Source organism: Sorex araneus, chromosome 2 (genome assembly GCF_027595985.1).
Source record: "Sorex araneus isolate mSorAra2 chromosome 2, mSorAra2.pri, whole genome shotgun sequence".
Classification (NCBI taxonomy): Eukaryota; Metazoa; Chordata; class Mammalia; order Eulipotyphla; family Soricidae; genus Sorex; species Sorex araneus.
Window position 1 is genome coordinate 126,640,100 of NC_073303.1, and position 25,053 is coordinate 126,665,152.

Sequence of the window (25,053 nt, forward strand, 5' to 3'; positions counted from 1 at the left end):
TTTAACAGAGGAACCCAGGTGTGCGGGACCCATGGCTGAGATGTCCAGTCAGGACTGGACTTCCTCTACCAAGCTCCCCAGTTTTCCAGTAGCTTGGCAGTCACACCCACAAACTGTAATCCCATCAATGGACAAGATCCAGAGACTTATAAAACAAAGCTCCCAGAAGAGAGTGATACAGTTTTTCCTCTCGGAGAGCCCAGCAGGCTACTGAGAGTATCCCGCCTGCATGGCAGAGCCTGGCAAGCAACCCATGAAGTATTCTATATGCCAAAAACAGTAACAGTAACGGGCCTCATTCCCCTGACCCTGAAAGAGCCCCCAATGCGGCAGCTTTGGGAAGGACATTAAGCAGAGGCTGTTAAAATCTCTTCATGTTCCTGGAGCGAGCAGACGCCATTGGGCTACACTAGCACGCCACAAGGACGTTACTGGTGCCCGCTCAAGCAAATCGATGGACAACAGAATGACAGTGACAGTGACAGTGGTCCCCAGCTTCTTTTGTTGCATTGAGGAGGCCCGAGGAGATGTGAACAATGGTGTTGTTTAACGGACAGTAGATTAGTTGACACGCAGTACAGTGTTAGGGAGTGTGTGGGCATGAGGGTAATTGGGTAACAAAATAAATTAAATTCATAAAACCCAAAGAAAGAGGGAATAAGACAGAGTTCATTTGATTAAGGAGGCTACTTTCTCACCTTTCTCTTATTTGGAAGGACTGTAAACTTGAAAGCAATTCCACATACCATTATTTTGGAGTGGGGACACTCCAGACAGAACTCAGTAGACCATACAGTGCCAGGGGTTGAACACTGGCTCCCACGTGCCAAGTAACACTCCCGTCCTTTGCGCTATATCTTCCTGACCCCTCATGCCACATATTAGTTCATCTTTACCATCAGAGAAGATTCCATGTCTTCCAGTCACATGCTTTCTGTCTCTTCTGAACAAAGAGTGTCGTGGGGAGAGCATGTTCTTTAGAGTCAGGATGTATTTAAATTCTGGCCTTGTTGCTCATCAATAGCAGAATCTCTGCTTCCTCTTTTTTTAAAAAAAAACTTTATTTAAACATTGTTATTTACTAGGTTGTTCGTAGCACAGTTGTTTTAGGCATTCTGTGATGGAGCACCGGTCCCACCCCCAGTGTGACCTTCCCTCCACCATCACCCTCAGTTTCCTACCCATTCCCCAAAGCCCACTGTCTTAGCAGACACACTGTAGCACTGTAGCACTGTCATCCCGTTGCTCATCAATTTACTCTAGCGGGCACCAGTAACGTCTCCATTGTGAGACTTGTTGTTACTGTTTTTGGCATATTGAATACGCCATGCAGAGCTTGCCAGGCTCGGCCGTGCAGGTGGGATACTCTCTGTAGCTTGCCGGGCTCTCCCAGAGGGACAGAGGAATTGAACCCGGGTCAGCCGCATGCAAGGCAAACTCCATACCTGCTGTGCTATCACTCCAGCCCTTAGCAGACACAAGGTAGTTATTTTGCCTGTTGCAACAGAATGGAAAGTGGAATTATTAATAAAAAAATGGTGCTGGGGCTGGAGCAATAGCACAGCGAGTAGGACTTTTGCTGTGCATGCGGCTGACCTGGGTTCAATTCCCAGCATCCCATATGGTACCCTGAGCACTGCCAGGGGTAATTCCTGAGTCCAGAGCCAGGAGTAACCCCTGTGTATCGCCAGGTGTGACCCAAAAAGAAAAAAAAATAGAGCTTTGGCAGGGTGGGGACTTAGCCTGCCCCCCACCCTTCCGAGGGTGCCCCAGAGTTTTCAGCCTGAAACCTGTGAGTTTCATTAGCTTGGCTTGCTTCTCTTCCAAGATTAGTCATGAGGCTGCAAGGCTGGGCCATTTCCAGGGCAGCAGCTGTGTAATGGGGGTCAATGCTCATCTGCCATAGAGGAGGGGGAGGGTTGGGGTGGGGGGGATTTTGGTGGTGGGATCTGTGCACTGGTGGAGGGATGGGTGTTTGCTCAGTGTATGACTGAAACATGAATGCTTTGTAACTGAATCTCACAGTGATTCAATAAAAAATAAAAGTGATGAATCATATTATTGCCTCCTAGTAGGGCTGCCTTTGATGGTGCATGTGAAAAGTCAAGGCCTCATTCCTGACTGAGGCTTTATAAGACCAAGTTGTATCGAAGTTTCTGCCTAGGCTTCTTCATCCCATAGCATCAGCGATTTCCACTGCCTTTGTTTTTGTTTTTAAAAGACATGCATATTTAAGTTTCCTTCAGTTTACCTCTTAGCGTGTATATTCACAGCGAATTCTTCACAGGAAATTGAAGTAGTAATTTACACTCTGGCAGAGTCTCGTGGCCGCGCGACCTCTTATTGTCTAGTTCTCCCTCTCAGAGAACCTGGCAAGCTACCGAGAGTATCTTGCCCGCACGGCAGAGCCTGGCAAGCTCCCCATGACATATTCGATATGCCAAAAACTCTAACAATGATGGGTCTCATTCCCCCAACCCTGGAAGAGCCTCCAATGTGGCACCACTGGGAAGAATGAGTGAAAAAGAGGCTGCTAAAATCTCAGGGCTAGGACGAATGGAGATGTTACTGGTGCCCACTTTAGCAAATCGATGAACAACAGGATGACAGTGCTACAGTGATGCATGTTTAGGTGGCAGACTTTCAAGAGTTGTGACAAAGACTGGGCAAGTGGTTGTTAGCTCCTTTACTTGCCAGTGTGGCCCCTTGCCCTTGAGACACAGTGGAAGCAGTCTGAGGAGCCTGGGTGCTGGTGAGCCTGGGTTCCGGTGCTTGCGCTTGCCGGATATGGGCACCTGGAAGGACCAGCTGTGGGGCCAGCTTGAGAGTTTCAGTTGCTCTTCCGTAGCCAGAACAGGCTCTGGAGCTTTATATTGTGGGGATTATTTTGTCAAAGGCAAGGTAAACCTTTTCTCCTAACTTGAGACTTTATAAACTGTTTTCAATCTGCATTTCATTCTTCTAATTTCCATTTATATCTTCTTAAAGCAGCATGCATTTGAGTTGGCAAAACTGTAAGTCCATTTCTTTCTTTCATAAGAAAAATACCACTTTAAAAATAGTTACTTTGATTTTGATAGATTTTGTAAGTCTGTAATCAGAGCAATAGTGCAAAGATGTAATTCACATTTTTATTATTTGTTTACATTGATTTGTCACCATTAGTGTTTTAGACTAGAAAAATCAACACTAAAAAAATGCAAACTGTTTTTTTCTAATAATTATGATTTTAGAAGGCAAAGAATAAAGGTATCGGTTTCTTGTAGGTCTTATGGAAGTGTATTTAAAGCAATTCATAAGGAATCTGGACAAGTTGTGGCAATTAAACAAGTACCTGTTGAATCGGATCTTCAGGAAATAATCAAAGAAATTTCTATAATGCAGCAGTGTGACAGGTATGGAGAAATTTTACCTTCCTTTTCATTAGGTTTCTTGATAATATATAATAAAATGTATTTATTGATTACCTGTTTAGATTTCTTTTCTGACTTTTCATGGCAATTGAGATGAATTCAAGGAAGATGAGAAAAACTTTGTGGGTGCCTTTATAAAGGACCAATGGTGCTGACCCAGAGATGGGTATGAAGTGTCATGTGGTAGGGCTAGAGAGAACCCATGGGCTGGAGCGGGTGCTTCGCATGTGGGAGGCCTGGGCTTGATCCCCAGCACCGCGTGGTCCCCTGAGCACCCCTGGGAGTGAGTCTCAAGCCCAGTGCTGGGAGTAGCCATTCGCACTGCCAGCTGTGACTCCAAATCCTCAAATAAAATAAAGTGTCATGTGGTGATAGAAAACGCCCAACTAATTTTTTCATTTTCTGTTTAAAAAAAATCCCTTGCTATGTGATATAATCACTGATTTCTATTGTAAGGCACTTTTTACTAGTTAAAAGAGTCTTGTTTGATTCATTCAACAAACATATTTAACAGAAATTATACGTGGGTGTATTTTCCAAGCATGACACTTTGGTTTCACCGACCTAAGGACTTCTCCAGGTTCAAATCATTGGACCATCTTGTATGAGACAGAACTGTTGGACCTGCTGCCTTGAGTTGATTTGTGTCTTGTATTAGAGTGGGCCATAATTTGTTTTTTGATAAGAATTTCACCATTCCCTTTCTTTTTTCTTTTTTTTTGCTTTTTGGGTCACACCCGGCAGTGCACAGGGGTTACTCCTGGCTTTGCACTCAGGAATTACTCCTGGCGGTGCTCAAGGGACCATATGGGATGCTGGGAATTGAACCCGGGTCGGCTGCGTTCAAGGCAAACACTCTACCCGCTGTGCTATCACCAGCCCCTCACCATTCCCTTTCTTTCTTTTGCCTCACCCCTAAACAGGAGGTAGTACCACCTTTTTGGGAAGCTGCATGGGCTAGAGACCCCTCTTTCCTAAGTGCTGTCCATCCAACCCTTACAGTTGCTGACTATATAATATATGGTACAGAAGAAAAATATCCATTCATTTCTGTGTGCTTTTTAGAGAACAAATATTTAAAAACATTTTTTAAATGAACATAATCCTGACCTATTGCTACTTAACACTTTCAAATTTGGTTTTTTTTTTCTTTTTTTTTTCTTATTGGGGGGTGAGCACACCCAGTGTTGCTCAGGGCTTACTGCTGGCTCTGTGTTCAGAGCTCACTCCTGGCAGGACCCTGGGGACCATGGCGGGTGCTTCTTATGGGCCTTTTCACTGCTGATTGTCATTTTGCTAGTGGGAGTCCTGTGATCTCTTGATCTTACAGTCTGCCTCCTTCCCCTGTGCCCACATTGTCTCTGAAATGTGCCATTCTTGGTTGTTTTTTCCCCTTTCTGTTTTTGTGTCTTTTTTTCCAGAAAGGTCTTATCTTGCTTCTCCACCCACATTTGGAAGTTTTTGCCTTTTTTCCATAACTCAAATTCCACCCTTTCTACAAGGGTTCTCTTTGATGCCCCCTCCCCCCACACCGGCCCTCCCTCCCTGGAGCACTTGTAGCATTTTACTTTGTGTCTGTATTTGCTGTCTCTCTGTGAGTCTGTGACTGAACACTCTGCTTCTTTGAGGTGGGCAAGAGGTTTCGCATATTAGTGTACGTTGCGTACTCCTTAAGAATGTTAAGAGGTGATAATCATTACTCTCTCCCTTTCCTTTTTTTTTTTTTTGTGGGAGGTGGGAGGGGCGGCTTCCCAAGCAGTGCACAGGAAGTCCAGGGCAGTGGGACTGGCAGTGCAGTGCTGAGGACACCAAAGGATGCTTGGGCACCACTGTGACCACACCTGGTTGTTCGCAGGGCCATGTGGTGCTGGGGTTGGAACTTGGGTCCTCCTGGGGCATGCCAGGCATATACCCTGTCCACTAAGCCCCCTTTCAAGTCTTCCAAAGTGAACATAGTAAACAAAGTGACTGTAAATATAGTTCAGTTCAGAAAGATACAACACCTTAGTTCAGAAGACTTTAAATTGTTAATACTTTTAACTGCATCTAAAGTGGAAACATTATTAGATATATTTTTAGAATTTTCAAAAGCCAAAATGAAAGAGAATTAAAAACATTTCTGGCCTCATTGATACAAAGAATATTTTAAAGCCAGTGTTAATATTTGACTGAATGCAAGATCCTTGAGAAGACTTATATTTAAAATATTTTAGTTAAAGGAAAGTATTTTCATTTGTTCCTTATGTTAAATGGTAAGTGGTTTGCCAGAACAGAGCCTTGTTTTCTTGGGAATCACTCAAAACATTTGGGCCTCCTCTGGTTTGTAATCCTGTTAAATTTCATCCATGAATTGAAGGCTAATTACACCCAGTTGGTGAACCTTACATATAGACAATTTACTGCACAATAGCAGCTTGCTCATTAAGTTTTCTTATTGGAACATTGTGAACTGTTGAAAACAGTCCGTGTCGGGATTATAGGAACAGTTTTCTTTGGGAATGCACGGTCTAATTGTTTCTGTGTCTGTCCTTAGCCCGTATGTTGTGAAGTATTATGGCAGTTACTTCAAGAACACAGACCTCTGGATTGTTATGGAGTACTGTGGTGCAGGCTCCGTCTCGGACATAATTCGATTACGAAACAAGACTGTAAGTATTTTCAAATCGTCTAATGAGTTGTATTTCTAAAGATTCATCTTCTAGAACCCGGCTAGGTGGTATTTTATTACTAAGAAAAACAATGAGTGTAGAAAAAAAGAAAAAGGTTTGACACTATAAAGGGATCTAGGGTGAGGTGTGCGAATAGCCAAATATCTTTTTATGGCACACATTGGAGTCTTATGGTTGTTTGATATACTCATTAGGATAATTTTGGGTAAATCACTGAGAAACTGTCTTGGTACTCTTTTTCTTTATTGTAATCAACATATGTATTCCCTTTAAATTTGGTTTTAATAAGTTATGACTAGAGTTTTATTGAATTTTTATAATAGTCACAGTATGTCTCAATCTTAATTTTTCTGTATTACAATCTTTGGTAAACAGTTGAAACTTAATGCTTCTGTTTCTGAATTTTTTAAAATAACTGGGAAAACAAATTCTGTCTTTATTTTCTCAAATATTGCTTAGGTGTTTGAAAATAATAGAGCAGAAAAAAAATGGAGCAAGATCTTTAGTTATTTTGGTGCGTGATTTTAGTTCAGTGAAAGACATTACTTAAAACAGCTTTTCATGTTTGCTTTTTAATTCTGAGTAAAGGAGCTCTTTTCCAGAATTGCATGCGTTAGGCTAGCTGTGCATCCAGTTTACTTGGATAATTTATAAGAACAAAAGTTACCTTTTTGGTCTGTGAATTCACTAAGGATAAAAATTGGTGAAAATAATTTGTGATTGTTTGGAACAGTAACCCAATTACTATATGACATTATTATATGTTGTCAGGCATGTTTTAGTAAAATACATTCAGAAAAATATTTAACTACTTGGGCCAATTTGTGGCTAACCAGAATCATTTTAAAGTTTGATTGGGGAAGTTCGTCGTAAGTTTATCCTACAATTTTTTTTTTCTGTTAGGAAAAGTAAAGTAAATAAGATTTTTTAAAGGAAGTTAAAAAAAGTTAAAATAATCTCTGTTTTGACATAATGGATTAAATGAACTCTGACTTTCTAGTTATGTACTTAACAATTTTTATGGTGTTTAACTAGCATTTATGTAAATCAGATGATTTTTGAGTAGCAGAACAATGCTTTAATTGCAATAATTGCATTCCACTTAGAGAAGCGTTTTAAGACCATTTTAGGACTAAACTGTGCATTTGGCATTCAAAAATCACAAGTAGAAATGTGAAATAAAGGTGTATGAAATGGAAGGTTTGTTTTTCTTGATTTTAAGCATGACACACTCATTCTGATTAGATAGGAAGTACAGTTCCAGAGGCTGAAGGTAGGGATTCTTTCTGTGGTTTTGCAAGATGGGTAGAAAAGTTTTCCGAAGGGTATCTCTCACTAGTGTCAGAGAAAGTTCCCTCTTCCCCCATCCCCGTGGAACATGTTGGCAAGTCAGAATCGGGAGTCTCCTCATGGTTCCCCCAGGACAGTTACTGCTGGGTGGGGGTTCAGGGAGAGCCTGACCAGAGAGGAGAGAGAGCCCGAGTCAGGAGTGCCAGGTGGGGTCCCTTGGTCCTGGCTCCCTGAAATCTGAAGGGTGTCTGTATCCTATTTTTTCTTCGTTATGCACCAGCCACAAAGAGTTCTACCAGCTGGGCAGGTCAGCTGCGGACAGAAAGCCAGCAGCCAGCTTGTTTTTCCTAAAGCCCAGACGTTGCACACACATCCCTCCCCTGATATGTAAGATTGTTATATTTATTTGATTTTATCCACTGTAACACTGTAGCACTGTCATCCTGTTGTTCATCGATTTGCTCGAGCAGGCACCAGTAACGTCTCCGTTGTGAGACTTGTTGTTTCTGTTTTTGGCATATAGAATACGCCACGGGGAGCTTGCCAGGCTCTGCCATGGGAGCGGGATACTCTCGGTAGCTTGCCAGGCTCTCCAAGAGGGACGGAGGAATCGAACCTGGTTCTGCCGCGTGCAAGGAAAACACTCTACCCACTGTGCTTCACTTCTTACAATTCCTGGGCCAAGCCCCAGGCTGCTTAGAGGTTTCTGGACTCGATGTTTGCGAGTATGTGGTGGTCCCGGGGGCGGAGGACAGCCTCTGACACTCAGATCCTGCACTTGGCCTTGGAGCTCACTCTCTCGGCCTGTAAATATTCCATCATTTTCTAGGAAGGCTCACTGGAGCGATCCTTTTGGTTGTGTGAATTCCAGAGGCCTGCTATTACCGACGGTCTGACTTTCAAAACTGTGACCACTGACTGAAACACCGTGTCTGTACTACTAAGCCTCACTCTCCTAATCACCAGTCTCAGGGTCCCAGGAAAATCAGTCTGTCCCCGAGTGTGTGGGAACTTTTTTAGTGTGTGTGTGTGTGTGTGTGTGTGTGTGTATGTGTGTGTGTGTGTATGTGTGTATTTATTTATTGAATCACCGTGAGATACAGTTACAAAGCTTTCATGTTTGAGCTTTAGCCATATAATGATTGAACACCCATCCCTCCGTTAGTGCACATTTACCACCACCAATGTCCCCCACTCCCATAATAGCCCTTCCCCTGCCTTTACAGCAGACAATTTCCCCCATATTCCCATATTCTCTCTCTACTTTTGGCTATTATAGTTTGCTCTAATTTTCCTACTACCATTCATTCACCCCTGCCTGCCAGGGGCAGATGCTAGATAACTTATTTTCTATTGCTCACTTTTGCGGCCTTGTGCTTCTGGAATTATAAAATTGTAAATGCCTGGGGTCGAGAGACATCTCTGTAGGGCACTAATCCATTTTGGGATTCATATGGGAGTCTCTGGACCCAGGCCGTAGGTGCGCTGAGATGGCGCCTAGAGACACATTGTGGGCATGGCAGCCAGGACCCCAAGCAGGCAGGGAGACGGGAGGGACGGCCCGATTCCTCTGCCACTGCAGTAAGACCTGGAGTCTCAGTCCTGTATATATTCTTCTTTTTCACGTTTCTTAACTCTGAAGGCCAGTGCCTTTTTGTATTTCTTCCTATGCGGACACAGTGCTTATAGTCTCAGTTTTTTGTTTTCCCTTTTGGCTTTTGGGCGTCACCTGGAGTTGCTCAGAGGCTCCTTCTGGCTCAGTGCTCAGGGTTCATTCCTCGTGGTGTGCAGGGGACTGTGTGATGCAGGCAGGCAATCGCCATACCTGTCGAGCATGCAGGAGGCATGCACTCCACCTTTGGAGTTGTCTCCCCGCTCCCCACCTCAATTCTTTTGGTGTGAAAAGATGTCATTTTGCTTCACTTGAACCTAGTATTTGCTGCGTAGAGAGTTCTATATTGGCACCTTCCTTCAGATTTTTGATTTGGCTTTAGAGGAATGACTTGGAAAACCAATTACATAATATGCTCTGTGTGGAATTATGCTCGTCTGTGAAAGAAATCTCATTAGAGATAAAATGTTCTTGATTCTTAATTATTGATTGCCATCTGTTTCCAATCAAATGTTTTCTTGAAAATTAAAGGCACAGGATAAAACAACTTTTATTTAAAAAAAATCTAATTCTTATGCCCAAGGATTAAGTTTCATGCCCTTTAAAATCTGTTTAAGTTCTTTGTAGCCTGACGTATGACATGTCATCTCCCTCCTGTCTCTGCAGTTTTCTGACATCACTTTATTATGTACCTCGACACCAGTTCACACACAAAAAGAACTGACTTCTAGTATATAGATAGATATGCTAGGATATAGACAGTATATAGTATATACTGTAGTATATAGATAGACTCAAAATTTGATGATTTTATACATGTTATTGCTTTGTCCTCTATCTGGTTATTGTCTGTTTAATCTGTGAAGGACCAGCTTTGTTGAAACTTTCCCAATTTGTGAGGCAGTTTTTGGAATCTGTCATTATTGCTTAGGGAATCAGGCAAGCCTAGCCACTTTCCTCTTACAAGGAGAAAAAAAATGAAAGGAGTGAGCACTTTCCATCATCATTTGCACTATTATTTTATATATTTTGACCTGCAGGTAGACAGAACCCCTTTGCCTTTTCCTGCTGTGGTGTGATTGTGAATATAAAACAAATCTGCCTGTGCACTTAAAATTCTGTTTTTCTAGCTGTCATTTGTATAGTGACTACTCTTATTATTAATAATGTTGGTTCTTGAACAAGCAGAGTCTTATATCAAAAAAAGGTCATTAATGAGCAAACAGAATGCACAAAAGAATCAGATCTTGTACTAGTTCCCTGATCTTTGTAAAACTTATGTCTGCTGATTTGTATTTTTTGTTCAGTTTTATACATGTGTATCTCAATAAACTCTAGGCTTCCCTTTTTAAAAAAATAAAATTGTTTTTAAAAAAAGTCATCTTCTGTGATTTACCATTGGTACACAATATTATAAAATTTGGGCAGTGCAGTTTCACAGTGTGTATTCATACTTATATTTTTTGTGCTTGGTCAGTTTGCCCTAGTAATTTATATTCTATGAAGGAGTAAGACTTTGTGGTAATCACGTTTTGCGTCATAACTTTATTTCGCTCAGTGTTATATCACCTCGGGATCTATCCATTCTTTCACAAAAGGCACCATTCATCTTTGTCAAGGGTGGAGCAGTCCCCAGGTGCTGCAGTGAATAGAGGGGTGCAGATTCTCTTCTGAATTTTGAAGGAGTAAAATTGCTGTAGCCTATGGGGCTCCCATCTTCAGATTTTTCACCATTTTTCATAAATGCTCCCTCAGTTTGCCATCCCGCAGATAGCATTCCAGTGTTCTTTTGGTGTGTGTGTGGGGGTAGCTCATTGTGGTTTTGATTTGCATTTTCCTAAGAAGAAGTGGAGTATTTTTTTTTGTGTGCCCGTGGACCATCTATAAGTGCTCTTTGGAGATGTGTCTGTTTAGGCCTTTTGCCCATTTTTTTTGCCTTTATATTGGGCAATTTCTTTCTTGCTTGCTTGCTTGCTTCCTTCCTTCCCCTTTCTCTCTCTCTCTCTCTCTCTCTCTTTTCCTTCCTTCCTTCCTTCCTTCTTTCCTTCCTTCCTTCCTTCCTTTATTTTTCTTTCTCTCTCTTTCTCTCTTTCTTTCTTTCTTTCTTTCTTTCTTTCTTTCTTTCTTTCTTTCTTTCTTTCTTTCTTTCTTTTTCTTTCTTCTGTGTGAGCTCTTTATATATTTCACATATCAATTCTTTCTCAGTCATATGATGTACATTAAATATCTTCTCTCAGTCATGAGATTGCTGTTTTTGTTAATGCTACTTTCTTTTCTGTGTTACTGCTTTTGGTCTTGATGTTTTCCCAGTTTTGTACTTTTGCTTGTGAACGTCTTCGAGGTCTAAGTCCAGGGGAGTGTGTGGTCTCTTTTCCTCTGTGTATTATAGAGCATTATGGTCTTTTTATTTGTTTTGGCGGTGCTCAGGGCTTACTCCTGACTGTGCTCAGGGGTCACTCCTGGCTGTGCTTGGGGGACCACATGTGGTGTTCGAGATTAAACCCGATTTGGCTGTGTGCGAGGCAAGTTCCTACCAGCTTTACTAGCTCCCCAGCCCTCCCCAAGACTTAAAGGTTTTTTATCCATGATCTCAATCCACTTCAAGTGAACTATTGTGTATTGTGTTAATGATTTAGATTTTAGATTCTTTTTTTGTTTTTCACATGTGACTGTCCAGTTTTCCCAGCACCATTTATTAAGATTTTCCTTCCTCTGTTGTATGGCCTTAGCCCCTTTTGTCATAAACTAGTTGCCTCTATGTCAGTTGGTTTATTTCTGGGTTCTCAGGTCTCTTCTCTGTCTTGTGTCTGTTTGGGTTCCAGTACAGAGGTGGCTTCCTTTGGGTGATACAAACTGCCTTTTTGTTGTTTGTGGAAGTTTGCATAAGTCTTATTTTTGGAATGATTTTGAGTTTAAACTTACTTTGGAGTGTTTTTAAGTTTAAACTTAAAAGAAAAAGTCGAGCATTTATGAAAATAAAATATTAATAGGACTGTTTTGAAGCTTTGTGAGGATCTGTTTCCAAAAAAAAAAGAATGTTTTTTTATTAAACTTCTTTCACATCTCCAATCATTTATGCATTTCAGGTATTCTACACTATAAAGTAGAAATAGACAATTCTGTGAAATTTAAGCTTTTAAAAGATAGATTATATTTTTTGATTAGAGACATTCAAAATGATCTTTACGTAATTGCTGACATAAAAGCTATGTCCTGACATATGGAAGAAATAGAGTCTATGTCTTAGACATTTATTGTACACTGCGAATGTTCTGAGAAAATGCCTGAGGCTACTCTCTCCCATTGTGGCCATATTCTGATTTGACCACTTACTTTAATTCAGCCTCGCACTATAGGATTTTAATTTTGGCTCTTCCACAGACTGCTTTTACGATCCGAGCCAATGCCTGGACTGACGGCCAGGCTGGGCCTCCCTCCTCTGTGAGAGCGGAAGCAGCGTTTGCCCGCTGTGCCCCCCTGCACCCCCACAGCGCCGTTCCTTACCTGCCCCCTTACCTCCCCCCATTTGTTGTTGTGGGCCCAGGCGGTGCTGTGGGGACTGTTTACACATGCCTTGAGGTGGGTGGAAGGCCCAGGGCAGGGCTCAGCACCCCTGTAGTTCAGAATTCTCACACAGCAGGCCGGAAGCACGCGGGCCACTGTGGAAGGTCAGACGCCTCACAGGACACTCGGAGGCAGGGTCCACTCCTGGCATCCATCCGGGGCCCACAGAGCCAGCTGGTCTCCCTGAGTCTCTGTTCTATCTCCGTCCGCACCTACCACAGCGTGCTTGCACGCTCAGCAGAAGTTTCGGAAGGAAAGAATGAGGCAGAGAAGACAGGGCCAGGGCCATTGGGGAGAGGGGGACGGACCATGACATCCCAAGTGACACTTGGGTGCCCAAAAGTCAGTGTCACCTGAGGGAGAGCTGGGGGTCTTGGCCTCAGAGTCACTGGGATTCACATGTCTCATGTGTGTTTGGTAGCCCAGGCTTACTGCCAGATTTTAGCCAGGTGGATCCGTGTTGGGATCACGATGGTGTCTGATTTTTGTTTGTTTCTTTTCCTGGAGCTTTTTCTTGTTCATTCACATCCAGAGAAAGAGCATATCCGGTCTTTAACATTTGGCTAAATGTCTCCTCGCCTCTGACTCATTTTATCTGTCTCTGCGATGTGTGTCATTCCCTTGCGAAGGACATTCCTGGGTGTTTCCTGGTTCCTGTTTCTAATGGGGGCTCGGAGCTTTCCAGGTCTGCAGTACTACTGCGTCCTTGGAGTTTCTTGTCACTGGAATCCTGGGTCAGTGCCACCGTTTTCTTGTCTGTCTCCATCCTTTCCCCCACTTTTGTATTCTTTCCCGACCATCTTCCTCACCTAAGGACTCACGTGTTTGCATCCTTGTCTGTGTGAAAGTGCCTTTACTTGGCTCTCCTGCTCGGTTGATGGTCAGCAGAGACTGTTTGTGACCAGTGTCCCTATGGTTTCTGCGCACTTATCTCTGTGACTTTGTGTGTCGCCATCACAGCCTAGGCCTACTGGACTCTTATTGGTAGGGTTTTTCCCCACTCTCTGCCCCTCTTTAGACCTCCTTTGCTATGACATTGCACGCACAGAGCAGGATATCCCACAAGGCGGCGCCTAATGTGGTGTGAGACGTCTTCATTCACTGCCCACACCTCGTGTTTCGAGGAAACAGTCTTCCATTTCAGAGACTGTTATTTTCTTCATTGTATGGTGGCTCTTCCGAATTGTATTGCATTGTATTTTATTGCCACATTTTCTGTTTTATGGTCTGCAGTGGAGGAGGGGAGGAAGTTACCTTCAGAGTCTTCTGAACTAACATTCTTTTTCTTTTTCTTGGGGGTGGGTGAGGTGTTGGCGGCAGTGCCCAGGGGTTACTCCTGGCTCTGCGCTCAGGGGTCACTCCTGGCAGGCTCGGGGGACCCTATGGGATACCAGGATTGAACCCTGGTTGCCCTTCCCTCTGTATCACTCTTGTCTTCAACGTTTTAATTTTTTCAGAAGTTGCATTTTAGTTTTTCACTTGTGAGTATTGTTTTTCCCCTAATATCTTGAGGCTGAGAGGTGAATGCAAAAGCTTTTCTGGTTGCCCGAGGAATAATACATGTTTTAAAGGGTTGTTTCTGTTTCCTCAGTTGCCTCCTGTTTCCTCTGGATTACAGTTTCGCTTCGGATCAGCTTTGCCCATGGCAAGGCTGCTCCTCTCGAAGTGGGGGGACACGTGTGTGTGAGAGCGAGAGGGCCAGGGGCTGGGTTTTAGCGGGGAGAGCCCACACAGGTAGTTTATTTGTCTGTGGGATTGGTGTTGGAATACTAGATACCTGCAACAAATTGAACAGCCTTGTAAACCCAGGGTTTTGTATAAAGTGTAGGGGAAAAATTTACATATTAATTTGGTTTTGGTGCCAGTGGCTGCTCATAGGTAACTACTCGCTCAGCACTTTGGGGGTCAATTCCAGGGATGCACGGGGACCCTGGTGGCACCCGGCCCACCAAAAACCATGTGTGATTTTCAAAATTCTTATTAAAAACACCACAACTTACAAAGCTGTTCGTTATGCAGGTGTTTCAAGCATTGAGTTGTTCCAACACCTCCACTGTGACCGTCCCTCCACCAATACCCCGTTTCCCTCCCAATCCCAACCTGCCCCCTACGACACATAACAAATTAACTTTCTATTGCTTATTCCAAAAACCTTTAAGAAATGGTAAGTAGCATGATCAGAATATAAATCAGTAAGAGCCAACTTGTGATTGTTGTATGATTTTGACCTATATATAAGAGAAAATCATTTTTATGTGCCTAAGGTGGCACATGGTTTTGAGAGGGAAATCCAGGATATTGGTGGAGGGAAGGTCGCACTGGCAGTGTTGGAACACTAGATGTTTGAAGCAACTCTGTAATTAACAACTTCGTAAATCACGGTGTTTTTAATAAAATCCACTTAAAAAGGAAAATTAAAACCATTTAATACAGTATAATAAAATGCCTACTCATTTACATATATAAGATTTCAACTCTGAATCTAAGGTAATTATATTAAATTTTATTTATAGTTGGATCTTATTATGGTAGTAATTGTGTCTACCTGTCATTAATAAAACTTTTAAAGCAATTCTGTGTTAATATATTGTGGAGTTTATATGAAATAGGTAAAGTCTACCTATGTAAATTTTTCCCCTACACTTTATATAAAACCCTGGGTTTACAAGGTTGTTCAATTTGTTGCAGGTATCTAATATTCCAACACCAATCCCACCACCATTGTCTCCAGTTTACCCAGCCACCCTTTAATCCTGCCCCCATAGCAGGCCCTCAATAATTTATTTCATATTGCTTGTTATTAATAATTTACTAACAGAATGATTGAAAAAATGTTTCCTCAGAGGAAAATAAAAGTAAAATGCAGTGTTTTACGATGGAAACATTAAATCCTTGTATTAGGAATTACAAAAATGTTGTTACAGGTTAAACCTTCTGTGTGTTTTGTTAACTGAGAATGGTTGCCTTCTACGTTACCTCCCATTCCAATCTGGTGTTCTGTTGCTGGTTTAATCGGTGTTGTGGAGTTTGAGAGGTTGTATGACCACAAATGCAGCAGTGTGTTCCAGCAAATTCGGAATTTTTAAGGAAGTGGTCCAGCTGGAGTTCATGTTGACTGGGTGGTGACTTTGGTGTGTGGATGTGCCTGCTAGGGCTTCCAGAAGTACAGGTAGATAGGGGGAGATAGCCCAACCCGACTCCAAGAAAGCTTGAAGTTTCAGTCACAAAACCCACATGCCTGAATTTTTGGCTGAATTTTCACTTAATTTTCAGTGAGGCTCATCCTGAGATGATGGTGTCTGGTGTTGGATACTAACCTAAGTACTTTAGGCTTTATCAGTCAATTGCCCCTTTTCCTCCCCCAAGAGAAATTTACAGTGCTCCTGTGAGCACCTCTAATCCCCTGAGTTTATCTTTAACCTTTCCTTTGTGTTTTACCTCTTGTCACAATTCCCCAGGTCAGTCTTGGTTACTTTTAAGTCTGGTAACTCTGGACTTTGTAGTGAATTACTTTTCTATTTCCCCTATAGTCTTTTCATATTTACTGTAGAGCAGTATTCTTTGCTTAAACACAGAAAAATCGTTAATGCTGTGCTCCTAATATTTGGGAGTCGATTAATTCTGAAATATGTCTACTCTTGGGCATCTTTCATAATTACTTGACTCAGGGTTCGGTTGCCATAGTTCTTAACACTCTCAAAAGGGGGGGTCCTTACGGTGGGATTTGGATGAACCTGGGGTGAGTGGCAAAGTTATCTCAGCATTGAAATGGGACAGTCTAGAAAGCATAAATGCATAGTCTTGGTGCAAGCTCTTCTGACTTAAGAGACAGGACGCCCATGGGGTAGGAAAAACTAAATCGTCTGGGATTTACAGTAAAAGCCTTGCTTGCCCTCAGAGCCCAGAGAACTGTTTTGGAATCTCTATCTCTTACTCCAAGTATTGAGAAGTAAATTTAATTGTTTAATATATACAACTAAAAGGAATGAGAAAAACAATGTAGATGTCCTTGGGAGACAGAGTGCCTCCTTAGTTAATCCCAAGAGAATTGTCTCCACTGAAATGCTTCACCTCTGTAAATAATCAATTACACTTACGTGAAGTCCTATACCTTGAACCCCCTCAGATGCTTACAGCTCTGCAATAAATGGGTGATTTTTGCATCTATCTGTGGGTTCCCTGTCTCTTTGTCCTCTGCTGGGGAGGCCTGGGGAAGCAGTTCTCGGCCACCAAACGCACGCGTCAAACACCCAGTCCTGAGCTCACAGCCCAGCTGGGGGTATGGTGGCAGTTTTGGAGTATGGGAGTGAGCGAGCGACTGCTCGGGTTCTATTTGGGTAGGCGCTGGGCTGGCCCGCCCCATCCTGGGGTGTCCTGGATGTCTCAGCCATGCACAGGTGTCCGAAAATATTTTCTGTGGCTTGTTGATCTCTTTTGATATTTATTTATGAGTCTGTGGAGCAAGGCCAAGCCCTGTGTGTATTTACAGTGGCTCTTGGCAGCCGGGTCCTGTCACCTCACTTACTCCTGTGAAGGTGTTTGCCAGTGAGTATCCCCTAGCAGGAGTGTCTGGAGGAGATTTACGGAGCACTCGGGAACCATGGGCAGAAACCCCGCATTTACCACTGGTACTTTTGGGGTGGGGGTGGGGGAAACACACCTGGCAGTACTCAGGGATTACTCCAGGTTCAGTGCTTGGGGTTGTCCTTGGGGGAGGGGTCTGTGGGGTGGATTCTTGTACAAAACTGGTGGTGGTGATTTGGAGACACCCCCTGCCCCCCACCATCAGTTTTCTGAATCTTCGGGTTGATGTAGGTGAAGCTCCCCTGAGACAGTGCTCCCAGCTGTAGGGATGCACAGAGAGGAGGCTCTTCCCGACGCACTGGGCTCTTTCATCTTCGTGCCCCGAGAGTTCATGCCATGCACATGATAGCTTTTTAGTAAGTGTTTTGAAATGTGTCATACTTTTAAAAAAAAAGTGTTTTGCCTTGATGTTAATGATGTACTGCCTCAAGCACTTATTATTGGTTTAAGGTTTATTTGGAGCTTCAAAGTTCGATAATATTTCATTGTTAATTGTGGACATCTGGTGATCTGGGTGGATTTCTGAACCCCCCACCCCCAAACGCTTCTGTGCCCAGGGAGTCTGCCAGCCGCCGCTAGTGCGAGCCGACGGATTCGTGTTCAGCTTTCTTCACCCTCGCCTGGGTGCTTGCCCCCCTTTGTGTAATGGATACTGGTTCCGACAGGATTTACAGCTTCGTATATATAGTGAGCGCTTTGCTGTTGTCTTCTGATCTCTTTTTCAGGAATCTTTTCATGTGGGCAGGGACATTAAAGTGTCTGCCCACTGACCATTTTCACAGTAGAGTATCAGTTCTCTCCCCGTTCAGATCAAGGGATTATAAGCAGCACATATATATGTATATTTACATATGGTGTAAGTAGTGAAAGCTTTCATTTCAAATCATGGGCTGTGGGCCTTTGTGATAGATTATTAATCTTTTTTTATTTATTTTCTGCCAGACATCTGCAATCCAGATTTTGTGAAAGCCAACCTCTCTCTGCCCTTTTGTGTATAATAATGGCTAAAATATTCTAGTTATGTTTCCTAATGTATGTACTTTGTGTTGAGCAGATTTGCGTTTTTCTGGAAGAATGCCGGCAGATTTTTTTTTTTTTTACAATTGAAACCCTTAGTGATTTTATACTCCAGAGCCTCTTTTTTGGGTGGGATATTGCAGAGTGGGGCGGGCTGGGAAGGTTACTAGGCTGCTCTGCCTCCTGCTCGCCCTAAGAGCCCCACGGAGCACAGAGGGAAGGAGTAAGGGCTGGGTGGGGGGAGAAGTTTGGGCCATAAAAACGTTGGAATCTGAGCCATGTTGGATGTTCAGGCTGAGTCCTCTGTGTAAACCTAAGTAGTGCTTGGGAGATGTAGTATCTCTGAGGCTGCTGCTTAACTCAAGTTTGCCTCAGTCTTTTTCTTTTTCTTTTTTTAATCACGGTTGTGTGGTTTCACCATACAGGCTATAGAGAGGTGAATGGAAACCGGCATTTGCCTTGTCTTCTAGAGATCTCTAATTGTAGATTAATCACGACCGTGCATCAGGCAGCGCCGGTGAAGGTGCGGCTGCTGTGAGCCTCTCTGGTGCCTCTGGAGCACCGGTCCGGCTCCAGCGTGCAGGGGCCACACGCCTTTTGTTCAGGCTCAGCACTTTGAGCAGCCTCAGAGGCCTCCTGCAGTTCAGTCTGGGCCGTGTGCTAATTGCAGACCGTCCACCATCCTCCCAGGAAGGTCCCCCCTGCCCCCTGGGGTCTGCTAGCAGCTCCCAGTAGGCCGCGCCTGTTTCAGTTCTTGGTTCACCAAACCCAAAATCACATCAAAGCAAAACGTATGGGTGTTGGGGGAAGACTCATGGGCCTTCCCTCAGGGGGTCTCCCGCTCCCACTGTGAACACTCGGTGGGAGTCAGTAGGGTGTAGCAGCAGCGCCCAAGACCCCGGGTCCCTGAGCAACCAGCGTGGCCAGATGCTCGTGGCAGCAGTGGTGCCCCGGTCTGCTCGGCCCGAGGGAGGTCCTTCAGGAGCCTGAGGAGAACACGCCTCCCTCAGCTCAGGAGGACGCCTTCTCACCTTCTCACATCCCCGGTCAGTTTGTCCCTTGCCTCTCAGCATTCTGAGCCACCACTGGAACCTGCGTGTGCAACGCAGGACTGAGCCCTGGAAGGCTAATCCGGGATTAGCCACAGCTCGCTCCTCACGCTCCATTACCTCTCCCCTGACTTCGGGTTCCATCAGCAACACTTTCCTCTATGCGTTTCCCACCTGACAAGATGGTGCCTCCGAGGCCTCCCTGGCCGGGGAGCCGCCCTGTCTTCACTTTCGCTGTTGTTCTTGGCGGTTCTCCCCATCTTGTTTCATTTTTGTCAACTGGGCCCACCTTCACCTCACCATACATTTCTCTTCTGGACGTCCCTCCCTGTCATGGGCCTGGCCCAGAGCACCTCGGGTGTGTGTGTGTGTGTGTGTGTGTGTGTGTGTGTGTGTGTGTGTGTGTGTGTGTGTGTGTGTGTGTGTGTTGGGGGAGGGGGTGGGCCGTGAGGTGCAGTTGGAGGGTTGAGGCTGACTCCCACGGTGATGCCAGGCTACATGCTAAACCCCGTTGCCTAATCCTAAAACAGACCCATATCGGACTTCTACTCCTGCCTACCTCAGTGTTTCCTTGTGAGGAGGCTCGCGTTTGTCACCTGTGAAGTCCTGTTCAGACCCTCATGGCTCTTTCATGACTGAAGTCACACAGCCCTGAGTTTGTAACAGTTCTTAAGGGGATTGTCTGGACTCTTAATGCTTTGAAGGAGAGCTTTAAATTTCTGCTTGCCAACAGTTCCTCTTATTCTTGTAACCCGAACGGGTTGGTTCCTCCTCCTTTTACTGACAGAAACGTGATTCTGAGGAGAACAGGCACTTTGTAAAACCCCACTGTGCAGCCCCGCCTCAGTCTTCCTTCCTGGAGTGGCATCAGGAAATGTTTCCTGTGGGATTTTTTTCAGTGGAGATGTGGGTTTTGTCTCACTTGCCGTGTTCGCACCTGCCCCCACTTGGTGTGTCGGAGGCACCCTGTGCTGTGCTCTGGGTCTGAGGAGTTCTGGCTGGCACAGAACTCGTGGTCTGGGTTTGGGCTGGCACTGGGTAGTGCCTGGGTAGGCCCAAGCCTGTGCATGCCAGGCCTGCGCCCCACCCCTCAGAGCTCTTCCCGGCCTGCTCTGCCTGTCTTAGAAACTCCCCTCCATCCAAGATGCGGTGCCCTGCCAGGGTCTCGGCCTGTGTCCCTGCACGGGGGAGATTTCAGTACTTGGCATACAGTAATTTCAACTTCTTGGTTTTGGTTCTTGTTGTTGTGATCAAAGCTGCAGGAAGCTTTCATACATCTGTGTTAGCATAGTTTGTATGGTCATTGGATTTATTTTGAGCAATGAAATAGGCAAGTTTTTGTTGCCGTTGTTGAGTCATACCCACTGGTGGTCTGGTCTGGGTGTCCTTCTCTTTGTCGTCCTACTCCTCCTCCTCTCCCTTCTTTCCCTCTTCCTTCTCTTCCTCCTCCTCCTTCTCTTCCTCTTCTTCCTTCTCTTCCTCATCTTTCTCCTCTTTCTCCTCCTCCCCTTCTTCTCCTCCTCCTCCTCCTCTTCTTCTTCCTGCTCCCCTTCCTCCTCTTCCTCCTCCTCCTTCTCTTCCTCTTCTTCCTTCTCTTCCTCATCTTTCTCCTCTTTCTCCTCCTCCCCTTCTTCTCCTCCTCCTCCTCCTCTTCTTCTTCCTGCTCCCCTTCCTCCTCTTCCTCCTCCTCCTTCTCCTCTTCCTCCTCCTTCTCCTTTTCTTCCTCCTCCTCCTCTTCCTCCTCCTCCTTCTCCTCCTCTTCCTCCTCCTCCTTTACCACCCACCCTCCCAAGGAATCTCTTCTGGCAGGGCTCAGGTGACCGTGCAGGGTGCCGGGGCTCCACGCAAGGCAAGTGCCCTGCCCACTGTGATCCCTCCGGCCCCGTGGGGCTGCTTCGTGTGATGCTTGGGGTACGGTGCGGTGCTGGGGAGCCAAGCCAGGGCTTTTGCATGCAGAGTTCATGCTCCCGCCCTTTGAGCCATCTCCTCAGCCCACCACGTGTTTTTAGTAGCCATGTTTGGGGGCTTGGGAGGGCCCCCTAAGCCATAGACGGTGTTGCTGGTGCTGAGCCTGTTCACTTGAATCCCAAGTGTGGGCTTTGCCGTCCACACCCCCTCGCATCCGTGCCTGTGCTCCAGTGGCCTGGTCTGTGCCGGGCCCAGTTTTGTCTAATCAGCTGTAAATGCTCATTCTGAATCCCATGGGGGTTTTCCAGCAGGGTCCATACCAGCCAGCTGCCCGAGTGCTTCCTGCCCCCACCGTCGGGGCTGCTCGGAGTCTGCTGCGACCTTTTTCTTCCTGGAAGCACCATCTTCCCACGTGCTGCTCCAGTCCATGGGACCAAGTTCAGGCTCCTCCCCCCTCCCCGGCATCGCCACATACAGGCCTGGTGGTCCCAGCCCACCTGTCTTGTCACGGCTCCCCGAGGCACCTCACCACCTGGCCAGCACTGCCTAGTGGAAAGCCCCTCCCCGACTAAACCCACGCTGAAATGTAGTGAGTATCTGCAGCAGTGTCAGGCCCGCCACTGCCTCTGCAGCCTTACCATTCCCGCACAGAACTTCTGGCACCAGGAGCCCCTCACTGGCCCCCGTGCATTTGCCTGGACTGGTCTTTCCTTCCCTGTTGGTCTCCTGAACCCTCCCTTGTTCATGCTGTAAGAGTTGGCTCCAGAGTCACCCCTTCCATGAAGTCTTCCTGGACTGGTAGTGAGGTGGTGAGGTTGTCGAGGCCAGCGGGAATCAGCGCATATTTCTGGCCCCCAAGGTTCAGTCCCAGGGTTTGAATTTTACTTATGAGGGCTGATCCTGAGGCTTCATCCACACGGGCAGCTGTTCCTGCAGCCACACCTGTCATGGAGCCATCACCTAATGTGGCCTGTTCCACTCAGTTTGACCAGGCCCATGGCAGGGGGGCTGGGCTCCGTGGTGGTCTCGGTGGCACCGGCCTTCCGTGGCTCTGTGTGAATGAAGCGCGGGGTAGTGGTGAGGGTGGCCGGCTCAGGAAAAGCTCCCCACGCTGCTGGGGTTGCCGCCGTCCCTGGGCGGGTCAACCCAGACTCAGAATGGATGCGTTTGGACGAGGTGGGATCTGATCCGAGCCACACGACAGTGGCGCTGCCCCAGCGAGTCTGTCTGCTGCATGCTGAGACTTTGTGACGCATAAAAATTTTGTAATGAAACCTGTGAAGGTGTTTGAAAGGGGGTGGAGGGTTGTGTCTCACTTTTGCTATCCTTAACATCTAATTCAGAATTAAATATAGAATCAATGCATTTTATATGCATAAGTTTTTCAAGAAGCTAAGTTTAGGTAAGATGATCAAAGATAATTTTTTTTACAGACAACTTGGATTTTTAAAGTTTAGAGGCACTTGTAGAACCTCCGCTGAGTTTGTTTTTACTGACAAAAAGCCATTTAAGGCAGTTTGCACATTTTCCTACAGGCTGCTGTATGCCCTAGGGACAAGCTGTGGGTGCACTTTTATGAAAACCATCTAGACAGTGACATATTAAATGTATCATATTATGATGAGTCACATGACTCTCAAAACAAAAGTAACCAGAGGACTAAAGCCTATCAAAGCCATCTTTTTTGTTTTTATACAATGAGAGTCTTTTAAAATTTGCCAGTGAATTCATACAAGTATGGGAAGCAGATGTAGCCTTGTGTCTTTTACTGTGTTAGCTCAGCTGTCAAAGTCTTACTTCCAGCTCTGACTGCTGACTGTCTCGTTGATCATTTATTAATCTCCTTTTGACCCTTGGTTCAACAACAATGGACTATGGACCAGAGAGATAGTCCTGGGGTTAAGGTGCTGGTGTTGCATGCTCAGGATCCTGGTTCAGTCCCCGCCACCACATACGGTCCCTGGAGCATTGCCAGGAGTGATCCCTGAGCTTAGAACCAGGAGTCAGCCCTGAGCACTGCCGGGTAAGGCTTCAAACCAAAAGGCAAAACAAACCCCGCTAGAAGAAAGAGCATGGCATTGGAAAATCCCCTCTAAATAACATTTTTTAAAAAGAGTCTAAAATTCAAGTGAATTTAAGCAATTCAGGTGACTTAAAGGGGCCTTGCTCCATCGGCCCGACAAAAATGAAACGTATAATGTGTTGAGGAGCTCATTAAATCCTCACACAAAGTCCTCTCTCGATGAGTGTTCATCTCACTTTAAATTTCTTGTCGTGTTTCGAGTTTCTGTGTGTTGCCACATGCGCATCGCCCCATGTTTGATGACTGGCTATGCTGATGTGCAAGTGGGATTTGTGAAAATGTTGAAAGATCGAAAACAAAACTAGAAAGATAATTGTGAACGCCCTCTGTTCTTCCCTGCAGTTTCCTTTCCTTCTTACCAAAAGGCCCGTTTGCCTCCCCAGGGCAGGGAACAACCATCTGCCAGGTGTCTCCCAGTCATCACCGCTCCCCCTGCCTTGCCTCAACCTCCGGTGACTCAGACTGGATTCCCTAGAGAGAGCTCGGGCTCTTTCTAATGCTCCCTCCTCGAGGCCCTTGACATTTAAGGGGCCAGTGGGACTTTTATTCCAAATGTGCTGGATTGACCTGATTTCAGTGCCGATAAGGCTGAAATTCAGTCCACATCACTCTTCACAGCTTTTTCTCATCTGAATGGAAGGCAGGAAAATGAGCTTTGCTTGATTTCTGAGTTCATGGCGATTCTATTTCGGTTACTCGGGGTCATCTCTCCTTTCTCCTGATGGTAAACTGCTTTTCTTTCTCAGAGCCTAATTGTAATACCACTTCCTCTTTTCTTTCCTAATTAATTGCTTTCACTGTAATTTCCTTCCACCTTGAATGTGCTTTTGATCATAGTTTATGAATTTATAGTCTGTCTTTCATGCGGAGATTGGAACCCCATGCCGTTACATGCGAGGTTGTAATGCGATGCCGTGCCCAGAGAGTGTTTCCCGTGAGCAGTGCTGTCTGGGGCACTCGAGGCAGCCCCGTGCATTCTTCGGTCATTTTTACACATGCTTTTCACTTTCTGTCTCTGCCTTCCTCGGCTGCTACCCTCAAGAATCTCGTTATGCTGGGAGCCATATGTGATAACATTATAATCGATACCTCATTGCTTCGATTTGCTTTTCTTTAGTGGGGACGAATATTTTCCATGCTGAAGGCCAGCTTTCCCTTTAGTTCTGTGAGCTGTTTCTCCCTTTCCCGTCGAGTTGGTCGGGACACTCCTTTCTCTGTAGGACTCATAGGTTGGCTTGGGGGCAGCTTTCAGCCCTTTTGCAGCTGCAGGTACAGTGTGCCACAACACAGTGTGTGGTCCCTGGGGTGCCATGGCCAGTGCGCAGGCGTGGAGCTGGGCACTTGCCTTCACCCTAGTATGTCCACAGCCAGCATGGGTGACCTCCCCGCCCACCACCACCAAAATAGTAGCAACAGAGGGATGAGAAAGGGGACATTTCTTTTCTTTTCTCTTCCTTTTTTTTTTTTTTAGGATGGTACAGCAATATCTTTAAAAAAATTATTAAAGAGCCATGATTTATAGTTACTGACAGTTGAGTTTTAGGCATATAATTCAATGCCAGTCCCTCCACCAGTGTCAGCTCTCCTCCACCAGTGTTCCCAGATTCCCTCCCACCCCACCCCGCCCCCACCTGTGACCTTGACAGACATGTTACCAAGTTCCATGGTTACTGCTGAGATCTCGAGTTTTCAGCTCTGTGGAGTCTGTCTGAGTCTATGGCTGCACCCCTCACTCACATCACAGCTATAACCGAAGCCCTGAAGCCTGTGCAGCCCTTTCTTCTTGTTCTCTTCCCCCACCCCCAGCCCCACCCTTGATTTCTTTCCTTCCCTATCTGGCTCCTCTCTAAACACTGGGGTCAAG

General features: G+C 45.3%; 1 protein-coding gene across 1 annotated transcript in view; it reads left to right on the plus strand.

Annotated features, from left to right (window-relative positions):
* The window catches only part of STK3 (serine/threonine kinase 3), a 199,655-nt gene that overhangs the window by 30,241 nt on the left and 144,361 nt on the right, over positions 1-25,053 (plus strand). The window contains exons 3-4 of the mRNA XM_055129423.1: positions 3,267-3,395; positions 5,947-6,061. Of these exons, the coding sequence (XP_054985398.1) occupies positions 3,267-3,395; positions 5,947-6,061 (244 nt within the window). The remainder of the gene's footprint in view (positions 1-3,266; positions 3,396-5,946; positions 6,062-25,053) is intronic.